Here is an 18,094-nt window from a genome sequence, read left to right as displayed (position 1 = left end):
AGTGCTGGTTAGCTAAATACTGTTGGGTGACACTGGATCAGACTTACAAGTCAACAAGGACGGTTAGATTTGGGCCTCTGGGTAAAAGGTTTAAAGGGTCTGTGTCTTGACTGTTCATCGCTCATCGCCAAACCGTAGGCATGGGCATCCCCTAGTACTGTAATACTGTATATTCTCAAAGAGCTGGGGATCACACTTTAGACTTCGGGGTTTTAAGGATTTGGTCTCTCCAAATAACGATTTATTTATTTGTATTCATTTTTCCTTCTTTTTTTCGCTAAATGTATTCAAATTGGGATAATGACTTCTGGTTTGTTCCCTAAAAGTCTAGTACAAATTTTCAGTTTACATATCCATTACTGATTACCAAAAACAACCAACTGATTTAACCATTGTTTGCGAGGCTGGGTCCACCGGTAAAATATTTTCTAGCTAATTGTTTGATGACACCGTGCCACATTTGGTGTTTTATATCGGGGCTGCACGGTACAGCTCTTTAAAAGAGGGGTTGCTCGTACAATCTGGCTCCATTCACTCATTTATAAATCTGCAACTTTCGAAATTTCATTCCATTCATTTCCAACTAACCAAAAACTAGGGTTTTAAACAAATAAACCTCCTCTCAAAAAAATGGAAGAACAAATAAAAAAATCAGATTCCACTTCAATATTTTCGTCAAATCTCGGTCGAGTAATCAACACACTTCTCACTTCCCGTCCTAGAAAACTCGAAACCACTATTTCTAATCTCGGTTCTAATTCACAACAACAAACTTCTTTAGAGGAAGCACTTTGTTTTTTAAGGAATTACATTAGTGACGTGGCAAAGAAAGGCGAGAATTTGGACCAAATTCTCGTTCCAATGATTGAAAATGTAAGACTAATAATAACAATTTGTTTCTTTTATTATTATTTTATTCAAACCTTGATTATTTTGAAACTCTTTTTTTCAGTCATTGAAGTCAAAGGAGTCAAAGCACGGAAACCAAGTTTTGGTACTACTCAAGTGGCTATTTCGAGACGAAATTGTTTTCCGGACTTTGGCGAATAATCTTGCTGAAATTATTAGGAGAAAGGATGACCGTTATATAATGCTTGGATGGTGCACCTTAGTATGTGGACTTGTGGATTATGAAACTACTACAAGTCAATATAAAATTACTGGTAATGTTATAGATATGATTATAGAATTGCCAAGTCTTCTATAAACGATTTATGGGCCATTGAAATTTGATTTGATGGTTTTAGATAGTTTTGAAGTTTGGTTTGCATTTAAATTTTAAATGCAGGTCTACTATTATGTTCCTAAATTAGGTTTACTTTTAGAAACATTGCCGTGCTTCACATACGGACAGATGCTTGTTTTGTATTTGCTTTGATTTTTTTTTTCTTTGTTACTTAAGTGGAAAGAGTTCTGCAGCTTTTTTGTTCCATCTTAAGTGTATAACCATCTCCCGTTAACCTACTCATTTGTAAAACCTTTGTATGTGCTCATTCAGATTTTTTGTTTTTGTTTTTTTCATTGGGTGTTTGCTCATTAGGTTGCATCTTACTTTTGTCAATATCAGGGACACAGGAGAAGGACAGAATTCTTTTGCAGATTCTTTTCAGTTCGATATCACATCTCTTATTTGTGTTATGTAGTGGAAGGTATTTATATCTACACCAAGGCAGAATATATCTTGATGCTTTAGTCTGTACATGTTATTTTGTTTATCTAATGGACAAATATATTCCATGGACTTTCATTATTTTAGAGCAGCTCAATCCATCATAATGACTTTTTACCTAGATGTATTTTTGTTTGGTATGTTAAGTATAAATTCGTGGAAAAGCATATTGGACCAAAATACAAAAGTATGTAAGGGTAATGACATCGAGAAAGCCATGAAGTCATGATGAACTTACTTGTAACCTTCAAATAAAAAAATCAAGTGAAGACTCACAAGAATCTGGTCTTAGAACACTCAACTATGTTGGACCAATTTTAGGACAGAACCTTGTTCCCTTTTTTTCGCGTTTTCCTTTACAAAGCTTTGACTTTTGCAATAGATTTGCACACAAGTTGACAAGCTACCACATAAGCCTAGTCCTTCTATAGGGGGAGCATGCGAATGGACACTATCTCTCCCTTAATATGTTAGCATATTACTGACAAAATTACATACAACATTAGCTAAGGGAGGAAGAAAAACATTGCGTACCACTGGGCCCGTTTAAGAAGCTAAGCATCCAGCAGGCTTGTTGGTTCCTGTATAGACATCGTAGCAGTATTTCCTGTCAAGTAGGTCTGATTGAGTGGACAATGTAAAAGAAATTCCAAGGAAGTATTTTCCCTCTCTTGATTATCTTTATGGCTCTGAGTTGAGTTAGAGAAGTCTCTATGCTTTTGTATTTCATCTTGCAGTAATCTCTAGACCTTTGAGTAATGCCATTCTCTACGAAAATGCCATATATACTTCTTTACCAGACTATAAATCTTCGAGTTTGAACCAATCCTCAGACATACTTGTACAGTTGTACCGTCTTTGTGAAGCCTGGAGTCGGTCATTTTTTCGTTTTCTAGAAAAGCAGTGCTTTTGACGTCCTTCTATGTCAATTTGGAAATCTTAATCATTTTTTGTGGTGGATTATTGGGTGTTTCCTTATTAGTTTAAGTCGTTAATCTTGTTTTAACATATTTTGAGGAAAGTTTTGACGCACTTGTATTTGTAGTGTTGTACAGGATGGGTTTGAATTACCGACCCGCATTGCTGTGGCTGCTGCGGACTGCATTTTGGTCCTGACTGAAAGATCAATCATAGGGACAAACACTTCTAGGATTTCAAATCCAAAAACAGAGTCATCCGAACAAGATTTGCCAAACTATGTTGGTAATTTATCATCTAGTCCTAGTGTTGGAAAGAAAGTTAAGTCAGCTAGTAGGCTTTTGCAAGGTTCTGAGAACATGGAAATGGAGGTTTTGCTTTGGGATCATTTGGATGACCTCATCACACTTGTGCAGAGACTCATGGCTGTATGTTCTGGATAAAGCCTGTTTGCTTTCATAGTTTATATTGCCAGTTATATTGCGTTATTTCCTTCTTTTATTACATCAGTTTCCATATTCCTGAACCTAGTAGTTAGTAGATGCATGCGTGGAAAAATATTTTGAAGGTAGAAAATGATATAGGTATTTGAAGGATACTAATTGAATCCGATACTTCTAATTATGGTACAAGTAATTGATGTATGAATTCATTTGGGTATCCAATTTTAATTTTTGAATTTGGTATTGATCGACGTATGTTATTAGATATGAAAGTAGAATCCCTGTATAAGTTTACTGCTTGAAAAAAGTTTGATATATGACACTTCTACTGTTTTGAATAAGGCAATAGAAGAAATTTCTAGAAAAAATGTTATAGCGATTTCTGGTCTTATAACGCATTAGAAACCAAGCCATAGAGTATGGATGTCATCATTATATGCATATATGGTTGTGTAGCTATATTAGCCACCACTTCGGGTGTAATAGTTCTCATTTTGAATGAATATTTCTTTTATTGAGGAAAATATTGACTGTTTATGGAACTGGAATTTTCAGTTTAGCAAACGAGTGCATGCAAAGTGCGCCTCTATAGTTGACTCTTTGGAAATACACGTAGAAAAGTTTGTAAGATACGGTGTTTCTTATTAACTTGAATCATAGTGAAGGTTGAAAAAGCTCATATTATTTTCCACACAGTGGAGCAGAAAAAGCCGCCCTTTGCATGGGAAAGGGTTGGAGCAAGTGCAAAAATGGTTGGAGGGGATAAAAGGGCATTGTGGTTCTATCAGAGTTAAGGCAGGTCCTATTCTCAACTTGTTGTTTGCTTTTTCCGCATTATATTTGTTAGTTTAGGTTGAATCCCTTACCCGTGCTTCCTTTTCTTAAAAATACTTGAAATAGGAGGAAGTATACTCACAACAGGACTGTCACTACTCTCCTCTTGTTGGAAGCATTACAGCATGCTCCTGCGCTTAGTGGATCACAGATTTTCTCAACAATACCTGGCGATGTTGAACCAATACATTTCCGGCATTGAGGTCTGTAATTGTTTCATATCTGATAAGACAAAAAATTGAATAAATTCAATATCATTGCAATCACGTCCACCAAACATATTAAAATAATATGTCCTATTTTTTTTTTTTTTTTTGGCAAGCCTGTTTTAAATGAGATTAGTAACTCTTTGATGCTGGTGGGGTTCGAGCCCCAGACCTTTGGTATCATCACCCAAAGGTTTTACCGACTTTGCTAGTCGACACCTGTATAATATGTCCTACTTGTTTTGTCCAAAATCTAAAAGACCTAGAACAATGGCAAGTACGAGTCGTTCCACAAGGACTTTTAAAAAATGATTTTTAAACTAAAACTACAATTATTATTTTTTCTTAATATCAAAGTCCTATTGACCCAACATAGATTTTTAATTAATTAAATGAACTTCTCTCGGCTTTCCCAAAGATTAAAAAGTCCAAATAAAAGAATGTCTGGTCCTAAGAAATTAAAAATATACAACTCAAAGCCTACTACAAAATTTCTAAGAAAAAGCTTAAAAATGCAGTGATTTGAACAAAATGCTTTGTTCAACAAGTTTCTCTGCTTCAAATAATCAAAAAAATTCTAGAAATCGCACTCCCTGAAGTAGCTTGTGTCTACAAGTCTTCCTGCTCGCCTGATCTTCTAGCGGTAAACCTAAAAACAAACATGTAACCAAAACGCGTTAAAGAGAACAAAAACTATTTTTTATTTTATTTTTATTTTCGGTTCCCCTAATCTAACACTACATTAAAACTGAATTTTAAATCTAAAAACCAACTTAAAGTCCCTGGCGACACTAATTTGATTAGGCAAAAAATTGAATATCGTTGCAATCATGTTTACCAAACAAATTAAAATGAAGTATTCTACATTTCTAAATCTAAAAGACCAAGAACAATGAGAAGTACGAGTCATTCCACAAGGACTTTCAAAAAAAAAAAAAAAAAAAAAAACTTAAAATATAATTCTTAACTAGTAGTCCGATTTTTTTTTAAGGAATTTGGAATGGATTTTTAAACTAAAACTAAATGATACCAATGAAGTTGTTGTGATCTAAGGAACAAGAAATACTAGGATATTGGATTCCACACATTAACATGCAAGCAAATTGATCAATTACTTTCCAAACGAATTTCCCACTTGTATATTAAATCGAATATAATTCAATATAAGTGATTTTAGATGTTCTTTCTTTAAGATTCAAATTAAGTTTCTTATGTATAGTTTCATTCACTTCAAAATTATGATTTCTCAATTTTACAAATCAATCTATGAGTATAATCCATCAAAAGACATTTTTCTAAGCTTGAATTATCAAACATGGAAGCATTAGCAAATTAAGAAAGTCATTTAAAAAAATTACATCATTAGTTTAAAGAAGTGAAACATTATTGTGTGCGCAATAATTTGGATGAGTAACTAACAATTAAACTTTAATACTAATCGCTTCCTCCTCAATCCTAGTTAAGGGAATTAGCCACTTATAATTGAGCAAACAGTATGAGGTGAATAATTAATTATTAATGAAATTGAAGGAATTGCAGAATTTCGAATTACACCACTTCTTTATTTGCCTCCTCCCTTATTACTTTTCATATCTCAATTTTTGGTTGCCCCCCACACTTCAACAAAGTGTGATTATTCTATATATGTGATTGGTAGGGTTTAGGGACGCGTGAAATTGCGATAGAATGGAATAAGAAAGAGGTGAAGGAATAAGGAAAGACATGCGGTGAGAATAGTAGGTTCACGTGGACAACAAGGTAGTGTTAGTAAGTTGATCTTTTGTGGAGGGCATGTGGTCATAGTTACCAAGGAGAGAAAGTAAATATGAAGAGGAAAGATATGAAGAGTAAATATGAAGAGGAAAGTAAATAAGGAAACAAAAGGTAGGGTGGAAAAATTTGACCAAACAAAAGAGTATACACTAAGGGCTAGGATCAATATACAACACTTTTTATACAACAATTTATACAATGGCCTTCATCTTTCTTTACAAATTTACTTACGACTTGATTTTTTGTAGATATCATCTTCCCACAATAGATAACATCCCTTCTTAATATAGGCTCATTTGGAAATTTTTAAAGATGCCAAAAGAGAATTGCCAAAATTTCAATCCTGGCCGTTGAAATAAATCACATTTTCAAATCAACTTTTAAAAGGGGTAGAGATTTGAAACGATTTGAAATTTTGTGGACATGATATTTATAGTGGTAAGATCATAATCACAAAGTTTTAGCCATTAATTCAACTTACAAAAGGGTGTTGTATATGGATCCCTCCCCATAAACTAATATCTCTTGTACCATCTCTTCTTTCAAACGTCTCATTTTATGCTATTCTTTGGCCCACACCCATCTCGATAACTAAACATTTTACCTTGAATTTTAATCTAATTCTTAGGTAGAAGATAAAGTACCAATGATACTGAAAATGAAATAACAACAAAGAACTTTTACAATGTTACCAATTGGTTTTTCAGAACCTTGGTATTGTTAAGTCCTAGTGTGTTTTCTCTCTCACACTCTCTAGGGACTCTAGGTCCTTATATAGGCCAAGAACAGATTTCTTAACCTTGTTCAATTTAGATTTGAACTCTTATTTGTAATCTTTGTCCTTTTCTGAAAACTATTTACTTAGTCCCCAAGCCTTCCCACTTATTGACAAAACTATTGTCAATATTGTGATTGGTGAAACTTGAGATTAGCTGGCTTCTCTCAGGTTGCTTGACTGTCCAGAAGCTCTCTTGCTACTAAAACTTGCTGGCTAAGAAAACTTCACTGTTAAGGAAATTTGCTGGTTAAGTAACTAGCTGAATTCCTCATACTAGTTCAGGTGTTCCCTTTTCTAGTTTGAATTAGTGGGTTAAGCAGAAATGGGACCAACTAATAAGATCAAATTTAGTGTTTCCAGTAGCACCAAGTACAATTTACGGACCCAAGTACTAAAAGGCATTAAACATTTCCACAAAACGCCTACATCAACCATATTTGGACCATGTATGGTCGTAAGTTCTTGCACTCTAGCCGCCATAAATACCCGACAAGTTCCAACTTATAACAAAATTACTGCATTACAAAAGAAATGGAATTAATTAATCATTTATTCTAATCACATTGGGGCATGGGGTAATTAATATAATGTGTACAAATCACACAAACATACCAATGAACTCATGAGAATGTGTACTTTGCAACGGTATAAAGAAAATGCATGGTTTTACATCATGATAGCAAATTATGGGCGACGACAGTCGATATTGCCCGTAAGAGATATAGAAAATACAGAAACTTTTCCACTTATCAATTACTCGTCAAGTATTAATTCTCATTCATCATATCCTCAAGATATTATGATATCGAATGTGTTATTTTTGACGTCCTATTATGATCTAAAGGTGGATATCATTTGAAGGCACTCTCTATTTGATTGGTAAGGGTAAAAGTGTTATTAAATACCAAACCTAGAGAAAGGAGGAGAAGATGATGTTGAGATGTTTAGTATTGGTCTATATGGGATGCTTAATTCTTGCAGTATATGTTCATGGGCCTCTCTACTCATTACCAATTGATTTTGAGTTGGATGCTCCAAATTTTAATATGGTATCACTATTGTGTTTGGCCTGAAGGGACCCACTTACTCCACGTTACCCTGGTATGTTTGCCCACCACACGTGAGGGTGTGTGATGAGATGTTTAATATAGTCCCACCAGCACAATGGCGGTGGGGGAAAGATGTGAAGGGAAGGGGTCTTATTCGAAAGAAGCCGATGGGGCGTAATGAAACGAAGAGGGCGAATAATATTTTTTTTTTTTTTGGCAAAAGGTGGGGGTTGGATGTTTAGAAGAGTAAAGGGAAGATACTTCAACTAGTTTGACAGGAGAGAGAAAAGGAAAAATCAAGGTCGAAATGGAGGATTTATGACAACAGATAGGGGAGATTTCGATGATTGGGAAGATTACCAGGAGGTAGACCGGCTGGAGCTCGAGTGCTCGAAGGAGATTGAATACGAGGAGAGGGGGTGGGGGGAGGGGTGGGTGGGGTGATGGTCTGATGGGTGGAGATGGTGCAGGCCCTGGGGGAAATTAGTTGATTTGTATCTGTTTCCTTTATTCCTTTTATTATTTCATGTTTTTCGGTTGTTCCCTACTGGGTGTAGGTAAGATGAAGTCTTGGGTGTTTGGGGGTCTTGGATGCTCCAGCTTGATCCTAGTACTACCAGCTGGGTAATTCTAGGTGTTGATGGTGATTTTACCTAATTGTATAAATATTTTAATTTTTGTGAATCAGAAAACAGAAAAGAAAGAAAGAAAGCAAAGTTCAATTGGTAAATCTTGATGAAATTTGAATTCGGTTTTCCTTTGATATTAATTAGATTTGCAACAACCTAATCCTACTTTGAAATCCAAAAAAAGCCAAAATTTTCATTTTATTATTAGTTACGTATCTTTTAATTGGTTACTGATCTAACAACACTTATCATGCAGTTTTACATGAATGAGTACTCCAATCAACATTCTGGAGCTATAGACGACGGCATGGAGACGAGGAAGTTCTTCTTGATTAGCATATCCCTTCTTTTGGGTCGTCTTGACAACAAGCAGTTTGAAACTGCAATGTCCGAGCATGGGTTGCAGGTATCACGTCTTTTGTTAACACAGGTTAGTAACAGGTGGGTTGACTATACTGTTTTAACCCGATTTACTTTAGTCTGTTTAGTTTTCTTGAAGTTGTTGTAATGTTTTGTAGGATATCTCATCCAGCTGCTTTGTATTCTCGTTTTATCTATACTAGTATACTGCATTGCGGTGGGGGCGTGAGCGGAGCCCCTGTGTATGCTATTGTTATTCGACAAATTCACTCTCCCAACATCAGACTACATGCAAAGAAGTTTGATATCAAAGCATAACCAACAAACAAGAAGTTAGATATTGCATGCACAACAGACTGAATATACCCAACAATAATGTCAATCAAGTTTAACACAACTAAATCAATTGTAAGGTAAGATGTACTCAGTTTTACTGACCTGCTAACAAGTTCCAATATACATGCAACTTAACAAGTTCCAATATATGCAACTTTCACTAGCTCCTTTTCTAGTACATAATGTTATCACCACTTGTTTAAATCGCTGCTCTGTCCTACAGAAAACCAACAGAAGGAGATAACTAGATAAGACTATGAATTGGCCTAGATCATGACTGCTTCAAAGTAAATACACAACTTGAGATACTCACATGAGGCACTGGAAGAAGTAATATTACTAAAAAAAAACATGTGTAAAGAATATATTGCAATGCAATGCACCTGCCTACCCAATTCAATTGCTTCAAAACCAACACTCAAACGTAAACTAATGATACTCACAATCGTAACCTACACATTACCCTAACCAAACTCAAACTCTCAGCCCACAACTAAACCTCCTCAAACCCCAAAAGAAAAGCATTAATAGACAAAATATTCTGCAGAGAAATTTCATCAAACACTTTCTACGCATCATCTAAAATTAATTCGAATAAATTTGGATATTGATTCGAATAAAACCCAGATTACTGACATTCAATTGCTATTTTACTTTGAACAAATTTAGCCCACGCAAAAATGGGAAACCAAAGCTACGAAATCCTTAATTAGTGTTCTACTTTGAAACAAAAAATCAACTAAAATTCATAAAGAAAAAGTTATAAACACACGTGAATTATACGGGTTAAGAGAAATAAAACTCACCAATATTTGTTGCAAGATCCAAGGAGCGAGATAATGTTGGGACCTACTATAGAAACGAGAGTGAGAGAGCTGAGGAGTTATCGAGTGAGGAGAATGAGAGAGATAGAGGAGTTATTGAGTGAGGAGAGTTTTGGCGAGAGAAAAGTGGACAGACAGACAGAAACCAACCAAACAATATTTTGGGCCAGATACCCCCCTCGCCCAGGACGTTCGCTCCGCTCACTTGATAATTCAACATATACTGATAAAAAAAAAATTGGTGGTAAGATTGATTTTATTTTTATTTATTTTTTTATTTTGAGAAATAGAAGGTATCTTTAATCCATTGATATTATGTGCCTGGAGCATTTTGGAGCTACCGAGACCTATAGGACCGAAGCATTTGTTGATGTGTTGCGGGTGCTTGTTTGATGATGATGCTTGCAGTTGGAGCTTGGAAATTTTATATCTTTGTATTTGGAAGGGAGACTTTATGTGATCTAACTGTATATGCTCAAGGGAGAGTGTTATCTGTTGATTAGTTAATTGTTTTTGCAAGCTTGAAATATATATAATTTGTATATTTCTGCTTGAGGGGGAGTGTTGAGAATGTTAGGTCTTATCTGTCTTTTATTGTGTAGTGGTATTTAATCCTACATTTCTCCTTTTTTGTCAGCGTGAGTCATTGGTAATTGCAACTGTTGCAATTATCAATATAATTCTAGATTTCTTGTTTTCCTAATCAGATAATCGGTGCTTCAAATTTTTTGGCAGTATTCTAATAAATTGATTTTCAAAAATGGATTGGAATGTGTATGTACAGACGTACAATAGAAATGTTTTCTAATGAAAAATGTGTGTGTTCCGCTAATGGTCTTACTTTTGCATTCTTGAAGCTTCAATGCGTTGATGGGGATGTCATAGAGGTGGCTGTGGACATCCTAAGGGCGACCATCTTTAAAACAAACTCTTTCGTGACAAACAGTCTCATTAACACTCAGCAGCTGGAAACAGTCTTTCCCTTACTGCTAAGCCTTTTAGATGAGAGGGACAGCACATCGAAAGCCATTGTTATGCTCACAGCAGAATACTGCTCCAGGTATTCATTTTGTACTTTGTGAAATCCTTTATGTTTCATCTAGTCCACGTGGGAAAGGATCTTCTATGTTTTTTGGTGGTTTATTTCACGTACAAAATAATAATTTATAATTTAATTATTGTATTACAAAAAAAGTCGCATTGCAAATTGGTAATTATTTCTCGGGAGATTTGGGGTATTAATAACATGGATTGGATCAACCTACCTTCTGTGGGGACAGCAAGAGGGGTGTGTGCTCTACTGCTCTTTAATGTGAGGATAAGGTGATGGTCAGCAGGTGGGGTGTGCTCTTTGGGATTAGGATAAGGCGGAGGTGTCTGATAATATTGTTGGGTTGTATGTAGTGTTGCTGGTTTGTAAGTTTGTTGGGGAAACAAATTCTAAATTGGTTACCACTGTTTATGAGCCTCTGCTAAGAAGCCTCTTTCTAGGGAGAACTTGATAATGTCTATGCCTTTAGTAGGGGAGGCTCTTAGTGTGTAGCGGGTGACTTTATTGTGGTTAGGCTTTCTCGTGAGAAGAAGGGCGAATGTCGTATATCTTCCAAAATGAGTGATTTTTGAGGAGTGGGTGCGGATATGTGCGCTTCTTGACCTTCCCCTCACCAGGGCAAGTTCACTTGGTCTAATAAGCATGGAAACTCACCTTTTCGATTTTGGACAAATATCTTGTGACTTGTGAGCAATGATGTGAGGAGGGCTGGGCCTCGTTTGATTCAAGTTGTGGTCCCTAGTATGACTGAATATCACCATCCCCCAGTCTAGTTAAAGAGATAGGTAGGGGCAAATCCACTCATTTTAAATTTGAGCTTTATGTGGTTCCATGATCCTAATTTAGTGGGGATAGGATTACAGAATAGTGGGAGGTTAATCAAGATGGAGATAGAGCTCTCATTACGTTTGCTAAAAAAATGCAGTCTGTCAAGGTTTAAGTTTAAGGAGAGTGGAATGATTTGGTCAGAAACATTAACTGCAATGGTCTTAAAGCTAAGATACTGGGTGCAAACATCAACTCTTTTCTTGAGAAAGATGGGATCATTTGGACTCCAGACCCAAGAGGGACTTTTAGTTCCATCTCTGCATACAATGCTCTAAGAATCCCTAGGGAGAGAGTTTGATGGTATAATTTGGTCTGGGGTAAGATGGTTATGCTGATATTCATTCACGCATGGCAACTGTTTGCAGGTAACTTACCTACTCAAGATAGATTAATTAAGAAAAAGGTGTTACATAGTTCCTCTTGTTGTCTGTGTAATCGAACTATTGAAAATTCAAAACATTTATTTTTTGAATGCCCTTATTGTTAAGGCCATATGGAAAGCAGTTAAACTGCATCTGGGACTGCATATTACAAATGTTAGCTCAAATGCTGAATGGTTGGAAGTTATAAGAATCTGTAGCAAGAACTCTATTGATGCAGAAATAGTAAAAGCATATGTATGTGCTACTGTCTACTCTATTTGGATAGAGAGAAACCTGAGAAGATTTCATAACAAGATAAGGTCATGGCAAGTTGTCAAGGAGAGTCTACTCAAGGAAATGCAGGTCTACATTCAGGGCCAACTTGAAGAAGTTAAAGATTCCCCTAAGTTGAGAGTGCTACTGGATAGGATTGGTATAAGGGCTAAGTATAAGATCCTTCTTCAGAAGCATTGTGTGTGGTTGAAGCCTGAACAAGGTGTTCACAAACTAAATGCAGATGGTGCTCTCTCAGACTCAAGAAGTGGTTCAGGAGGAGTCATTAGAGACCATAATGGTGATGTTGTACTTGCCTATACTGTCAGATCACAAGAATAATTGTGGCTTCAGATTCTCTAAGGGCTATAATGATTCTCATTGGGAGGGAGGAAGCAGCATGGTACTGCTCCAACCTGGTGGAAGAGATTAAATACACATCTTTAAACTTTACTTATGTTAGGTTTAAGCATGTGTATAGAGAAAGCAACAGAGCTGTTGACTTCTTAGCAAGTATTTCAAATGTAAATGATGTATCTTATTTTGTCCCTCCCCTTGAATTTGGCTTGCATGCTATTGTTGAGGAGGACAAGATGGATAAAATCTATTTAGGATCTTAATGCAGGTAAGAGTCTGCCTAACCCAAAAACTTATTCAAAAAACAAAAAAAGTTGGAGAGGAGTAAGAGGGTGTTCGGCAGGCTGTATATGAAAAATGATCAGCTTTCTCTTGAGGGACAAGGATTTTAGATATGAAGGAGAAGGGAGTAGTTGAAAAGACATGTACAATAATTCAAAATTCGAGAAGATGGTGAACTTGGAAGAGTTATCTTGGCAACAAAAATCAGGAGGGCCAGTTGAACACTAAATATTATCACCAATGTGCAAAAGCCATATTTAGAGAGGATTTTCTTGATGGATTTTGGTTGAATGCGATGAAGGGAGTTCGGAGGATAATCTCACATATAAGGTGCCGAGGTATTATTTAAAGTTGTATATGCAGCCTAATCATATCAGCCCTCGGGTAGATAATCTTGTTTTATATTGCATATTGGATGGGAAAAAAAGATGAGTTGGAAAAGGACATGGAGGAGTTGTGGGAATTGGTCTCTATGAAGTGTTTGATGAGCGATAAGTCTCCTGGTCCAGATGGTTTTCCCATTGAGCTTTTTAAGAATGTTTGGGATTTGGTGAGAAACAGTTTAATGGATATGGTCTGTGATTTTCTTGATTCAAGTTTCTTGTTCCATAGCCTCAATAATACCTTCATCAAGCTTATTCCCAAAAGGAAGTGTTCAAAGTCTAACTGGAAGTGTTCAAAGTCGCATTTCCTAACTTCATGGAGGGAATTAAGCTAGCTGAGCACGGGAGTCCTATCCTTGAATTGTTATGGAACACAGGTTTGGTGGCCGGCATGGTAACCATATGGAAACAGAGAAACAAGCTCTATTTTGAAGACATCACCCCTGATTTGAGGTCCTCTAAACTCTTTATCAAATACCAAATCAGATGCTCTGCTGGCCTTACCAAAGCCCATATGTTTAACTCCACTGATGATGATATGAGCATCTTGAGATCCTGGAATATTTCTTTGAGACCTCGACCTGCTCCCAATATATTCAAGAATGTCAATGGGAGCCACCAGAACCCAATGTGATAAAGCTCAAAACTGATGGCACTAGCTTTGGGAATCCAGGTCCTTCAGGCATAGGTGTAACTTATAGAGATAATGAGGGTGCATTCAAACTTGCACTCAGCAACAACTTGGGGATAGGCACAAGCTTCAGAGCTGAATGCAATGCTATTGGTATGGGTGCTGAAGTTGCTCTTGGAAGAGGGTGGAATCAGATACGGATCGAATCGGACTCTACATCAACAGTAGGTGCTTTTGGTACAGGGAATGCCCCTTGGCAGCTCAAGGTGAGATGGAATAACTCTGTACACAAATTCCAGTCATTAAAGCTTACCTTGATTTGGAGGGAGGCAAATTTTTCTGTAGATTTGGCAGCGAAGAACGTAGTGAGTCTTTTGAACAACTAAAACATGATATATGAGGGGCGTCCTACATGGTTACACAAGTGGGAGTCTCTGTATGGATACTACTATAAGTTTCCTTAATTTGCTTGTATGGTGCATCATTGGTACAATGGTTGCAACAGTCTGAACTTTTGGGGAGGGAGATAATGTAACTTTCCTCAAAACCATTGTACATTCTTCCTTTTTAATACATTTTTAAACTTACCAAGCAAAAAAAAAAGTCTAATTGGAAGCGTGTACAAAATATTTCCAAGGTTATCCTACTAGGTTTAAAAATGTGTTATCTAGAGTGATTGCTCAAGAGCAATAGTTTTTTTTGTTTTTGGGCGACAAATTTTGGATGGAGTGTTAATTGCCGAGTTCATTCACGACCGGAGGAGTGGTATCATTGACGTCTTATGCAAAATCAATTTGGCTAAAGCTTATGATCATGTGGATTGAAATCTTTTAGATTTAATTATGATGCGTATGGTTTTGGGGTGGGGTTAAGTGGAAAAATTGGATCAAAAGATGTCTTAGCCGCCTCCTCGTCCATTCTCATTAATGGGTCACCAACGAGAGTTCTCGAGGTATGAGGCCGGGGATCCTTTTATGGTGAAACGGTTGAGAGGGCTAATATGTTAGGGGTTTTAGAAGGCTTAAGAGTGGGTAAGGATAAGGTGTTGATCTCTCACCTTTAGTTTGTGGATGATACATTGGTTTTCGTTGGGTATGACTTAGAGCAGTTAAGATATCAGAGGGGTGGGGCATACTCTATTGCATTGAGGCAGTATCGGGTCGTAAGGTGACTATGGAGAAGAGTACTATCTCTTGGGTGAGTGGTGAGGATAGTTTGGCTTCCTTGGTAGCTTGTAATGCCGGTGCCGGTACCCTTCCTTCCAGTGGGTCTTCTCTTAGGAGCTAGTAATAGGTCTAGTTCCTTTTGGGATTTGGTTATTGAGAGATATAGTCAACGGCTAGCTAGGTGAAAGGGTCGAGTGAGCTTGATCGAAAATATTTTTTCTAGCCTTCTTGGTATTATGTCCCTTTTCTACATGCCCAATAGCGTTGCAGCTAAATTGAAGCCAATTATTAGAAATTTCATTTGTCCCATCCCGTAAGACCTAATAGAGATACGAGGCTTTGGTCTACGACAAGAAAGAGAGATTTTCTTCTAGATGTTTGTCCTTCAAGCTCTGTTAACTAATCCTTCGTTGTGGTCTTACAGTCCTTCATAACTTTCCTAGTCATATTATTTTATTTGGAAATCTAATGTTCCGTTAATAGTTGCCTATTTTGTTTGGTTTGCTTCTCTAGGTAAAATCTTGGCTATAGACAATCTTAGGAAGAGATGTGTTAAAGAGTCTATTGTCAAATTTTGTCTTTTGTGTTTAAGTGATGCGGAATACATGAATATTCTTTGTCTTTGTCGTTGTCCTTTTTCTTGGTGGGTTTGGCGTCATTTTACTCTAGAGTCGGGGTTTCTTGGTTTGTCTGGTTTCGTTGATGATTATTACTTATTAGCTAAGTTACATTGACACCGATAGGTGTGTCCATGTCTGACACGGATACAAAGTGTTGCGAAATATAAAAAATTGAGGTATATCACATACGGTTCCGACACGGACACGTGGATATGTATCCGACACAGATTATTTTTGAAATATGGCGTGTCCATGTTACATAGCTTATTAGTCATTAGCCTTATTGGACTTGAAGTCCATTCTCAAAAGGGGCGCCAACTTGGAGCATGTTACCTTTTGCATTTCTGTGAGAGAGTCTGTGAGGTATTTGGTTGGAGAGGAATAAGAGACATTTTAAAGGCGTAACATTTTGCAAGGAGAAAGTTGTGTTGGACTTCAAATCACTTTTATTTTTATCCAAGTTCTGGTTGAAGGCCACAATGGCACAATGAGATCTGAGACATACCATTTGAGGCGTTTGTGTTTAGATGGGAGTCCATTATGAGATACTTGGACTTGCATTTTTTGTTTTATGTTTTTCTTTATCTCCTTATGCTTCTGTAATGTAGAATATATCTCATCTTATAGTATCCTTGTTCTCATATATATAATAAAATTATACTTTACCTATCTAAAATATAAATATGAATATATCGGTAACATCTTAGTTATTCCAAAAACACTGGCTCACGTGAATATACGTCCTCATATCTTAGATTGCTCGTATTAAGATCCAACATACTCATTTTACAAAAGTGATTTTTCGGTGCAAATAACTTGGTGCAATATGGAGTCTTTCTTGAAGAATCCTGTTGTTGCTTTCTGTTCAAATACTCGACCATGTTGCATGAATAGGCATTTCCAGAAAGCCTTGCCAATAGGTGACAAGTGTTGATACTTGATAATAGGATCTGATCCATAAAGTGATCTTACTTCATTAACCTGAGATCCGAAAAAATCCTTGCCAATGATGGAGTAAATATTTTCGTTTATGTTACATGGTTTTTGTTTGGAATTTAAACTTGACCAATGATTTCCCAGAAATAAAGATGGTCAGTGTCTTCACGAAGTTTTCAAGCGCCTTGCTGCAGAAAATCTGCTACAGAGGAGGAACGCCATTGATGTCATTTCAGAAGTTATTCATTTTTCTTCTGATTCCAGGAACTCACTTTCTCTTTCAATGAGGTATCGACTTTCTAAAATCTTGTGTAGTTTTTTGTACTGTTATTTCTTGAAAAATGCGATTATGATGGACAGGTTGTTTACATTTGCAGACAAGATCTGGCCCAAAAATTACTAGATCGCCTTGCGGATGGTGAACCTGCAATACGCGTGCAAGCATCTAATTTACTTTCGACTTTTGGTTAGTTCTTCCACCTTCTGATATGAATATCCAGCCTGGACTCTTTTCCTGTCATTTCTATAGTTCTAGGTAATTTGCAGAAAAATTTCATCTATGTTGGAAATGATGGTTATCAAGAAACACTTCCTCGATTTCTTAGAAGCTTTATCTCTGAAGTAGTTAAATATTTCAGATGATATAAAGGAAAATGGTATTTGTCAATTATACAGTACTCTATTGCCATAGTAGTCACTAAGGAAAGTGGTTGGGTGCTGGGCTGCTAAGAGCATCTCTAGGTGGGTAACAGAAATTCTTGAAACTTGCTACCAAGTTTGAAGAATTTTGCAGGCCAAATATTGTCATCTCTAGATGAAATCTCAAATTGTGCAAATAGGGACCCACAAAATCTAATAAAGTTGTTGAGTGCATATTCTTTTATTTGTTCTTTTTATTTTTTTTATTTTTAAATTTCAATTATCCTAAAGAAGTGGCGAGATGGATTGCTTGGGTTTTAGTCTAAGTCACATACACGGATACAAAGTATCAGACACGGCAAATATAAAAAATTGAGGTATATCAAGTACAATGTGTCCAACACGGACATGTGGATACGTATCTGATAACGGATTACTTTTAAATTATGGCGTGTCCATGTAACATAGGTTTTAGTTAAAAAGTCCACTCGATAACTCATGTGTCGCTTCATATCCGAGAAAGACGAGAAAAAAAAAAGTCAGGTGACATTTAAGTTCTCGTGCGACACTCTCTTTGTTGTGCCGTATCCACAAATTTGGTGGAAAATTTGTTACCAAGTTTGCTACTAGAAAGTGGATACTACCTACTTGGTATTCACCTAGAGATGGTTTTTTGTGTTTTTTCAGCAAATTTTTGGTTTCATACCAAGTTGATATTCACCTAGAGATGCTCAAAGAATTGCATCT

The 18,094-nt window shown here is 36.5% G+C and overlaps 1 protein-coding gene across 1 annotated transcript in view; it reads left to right on the top strand.

Moving 5' to 3' along the window:
• The first annotated feature begins 571 nt into the window (after positions 1-571).
• The window catches only part of LOC147510960 (ARM repeat superfamily protein), a 29,681-nt gene continuing 12,158 nt past the window's right edge, over positions 572-18,094 (top strand). The window contains exons 1-10 of the mRNA XM_086602776.1: positions 572-873; positions 953-1,163; positions 1,568-1,649; positions 2,715-3,015; positions 3,727-3,829; positions 3,931-4,067; positions 8,556-8,729; positions 10,677-10,879; positions 16,853-16,996; positions 17,086-17,174. Of these exons, the coding sequence (XP_086458902.1) occupies positions 631-873; positions 953-1,163; positions 1,568-1,649; positions 2,715-3,015; positions 3,727-3,829; positions 3,931-4,067; positions 8,556-8,729; positions 10,677-10,879; positions 16,853-16,996; positions 17,086-17,174 (1,687 nt within the window). The 5' untranslated portion in view covers positions 572-630. The remainder of the gene's footprint in view (positions 874-952; positions 1,164-1,567; positions 1,650-2,714; positions 3,016-3,726; positions 3,830-3,930; positions 4,068-8,555; positions 8,730-10,676; positions 10,880-16,852; positions 16,997-17,085; positions 17,175-18,094) is intronic.

This window comes from Coptis chinensis, chromosome 3, assembly GCF_015680905.1.
Source record: "Coptis chinensis isolate HL-2020 chromosome 3, ASM1568090v1, whole genome shotgun sequence".
Classification (NCBI taxonomy): Eukaryota; Viridiplantae; Streptophyta; class Magnoliopsida; order Ranunculales; family Ranunculaceae; genus Coptis; species Coptis chinensis.
The sequence above is the reverse complement of the archived record's forward strand: the minus strand, read 5'-3'. Positions and strand labels throughout refer to the sequence as shown.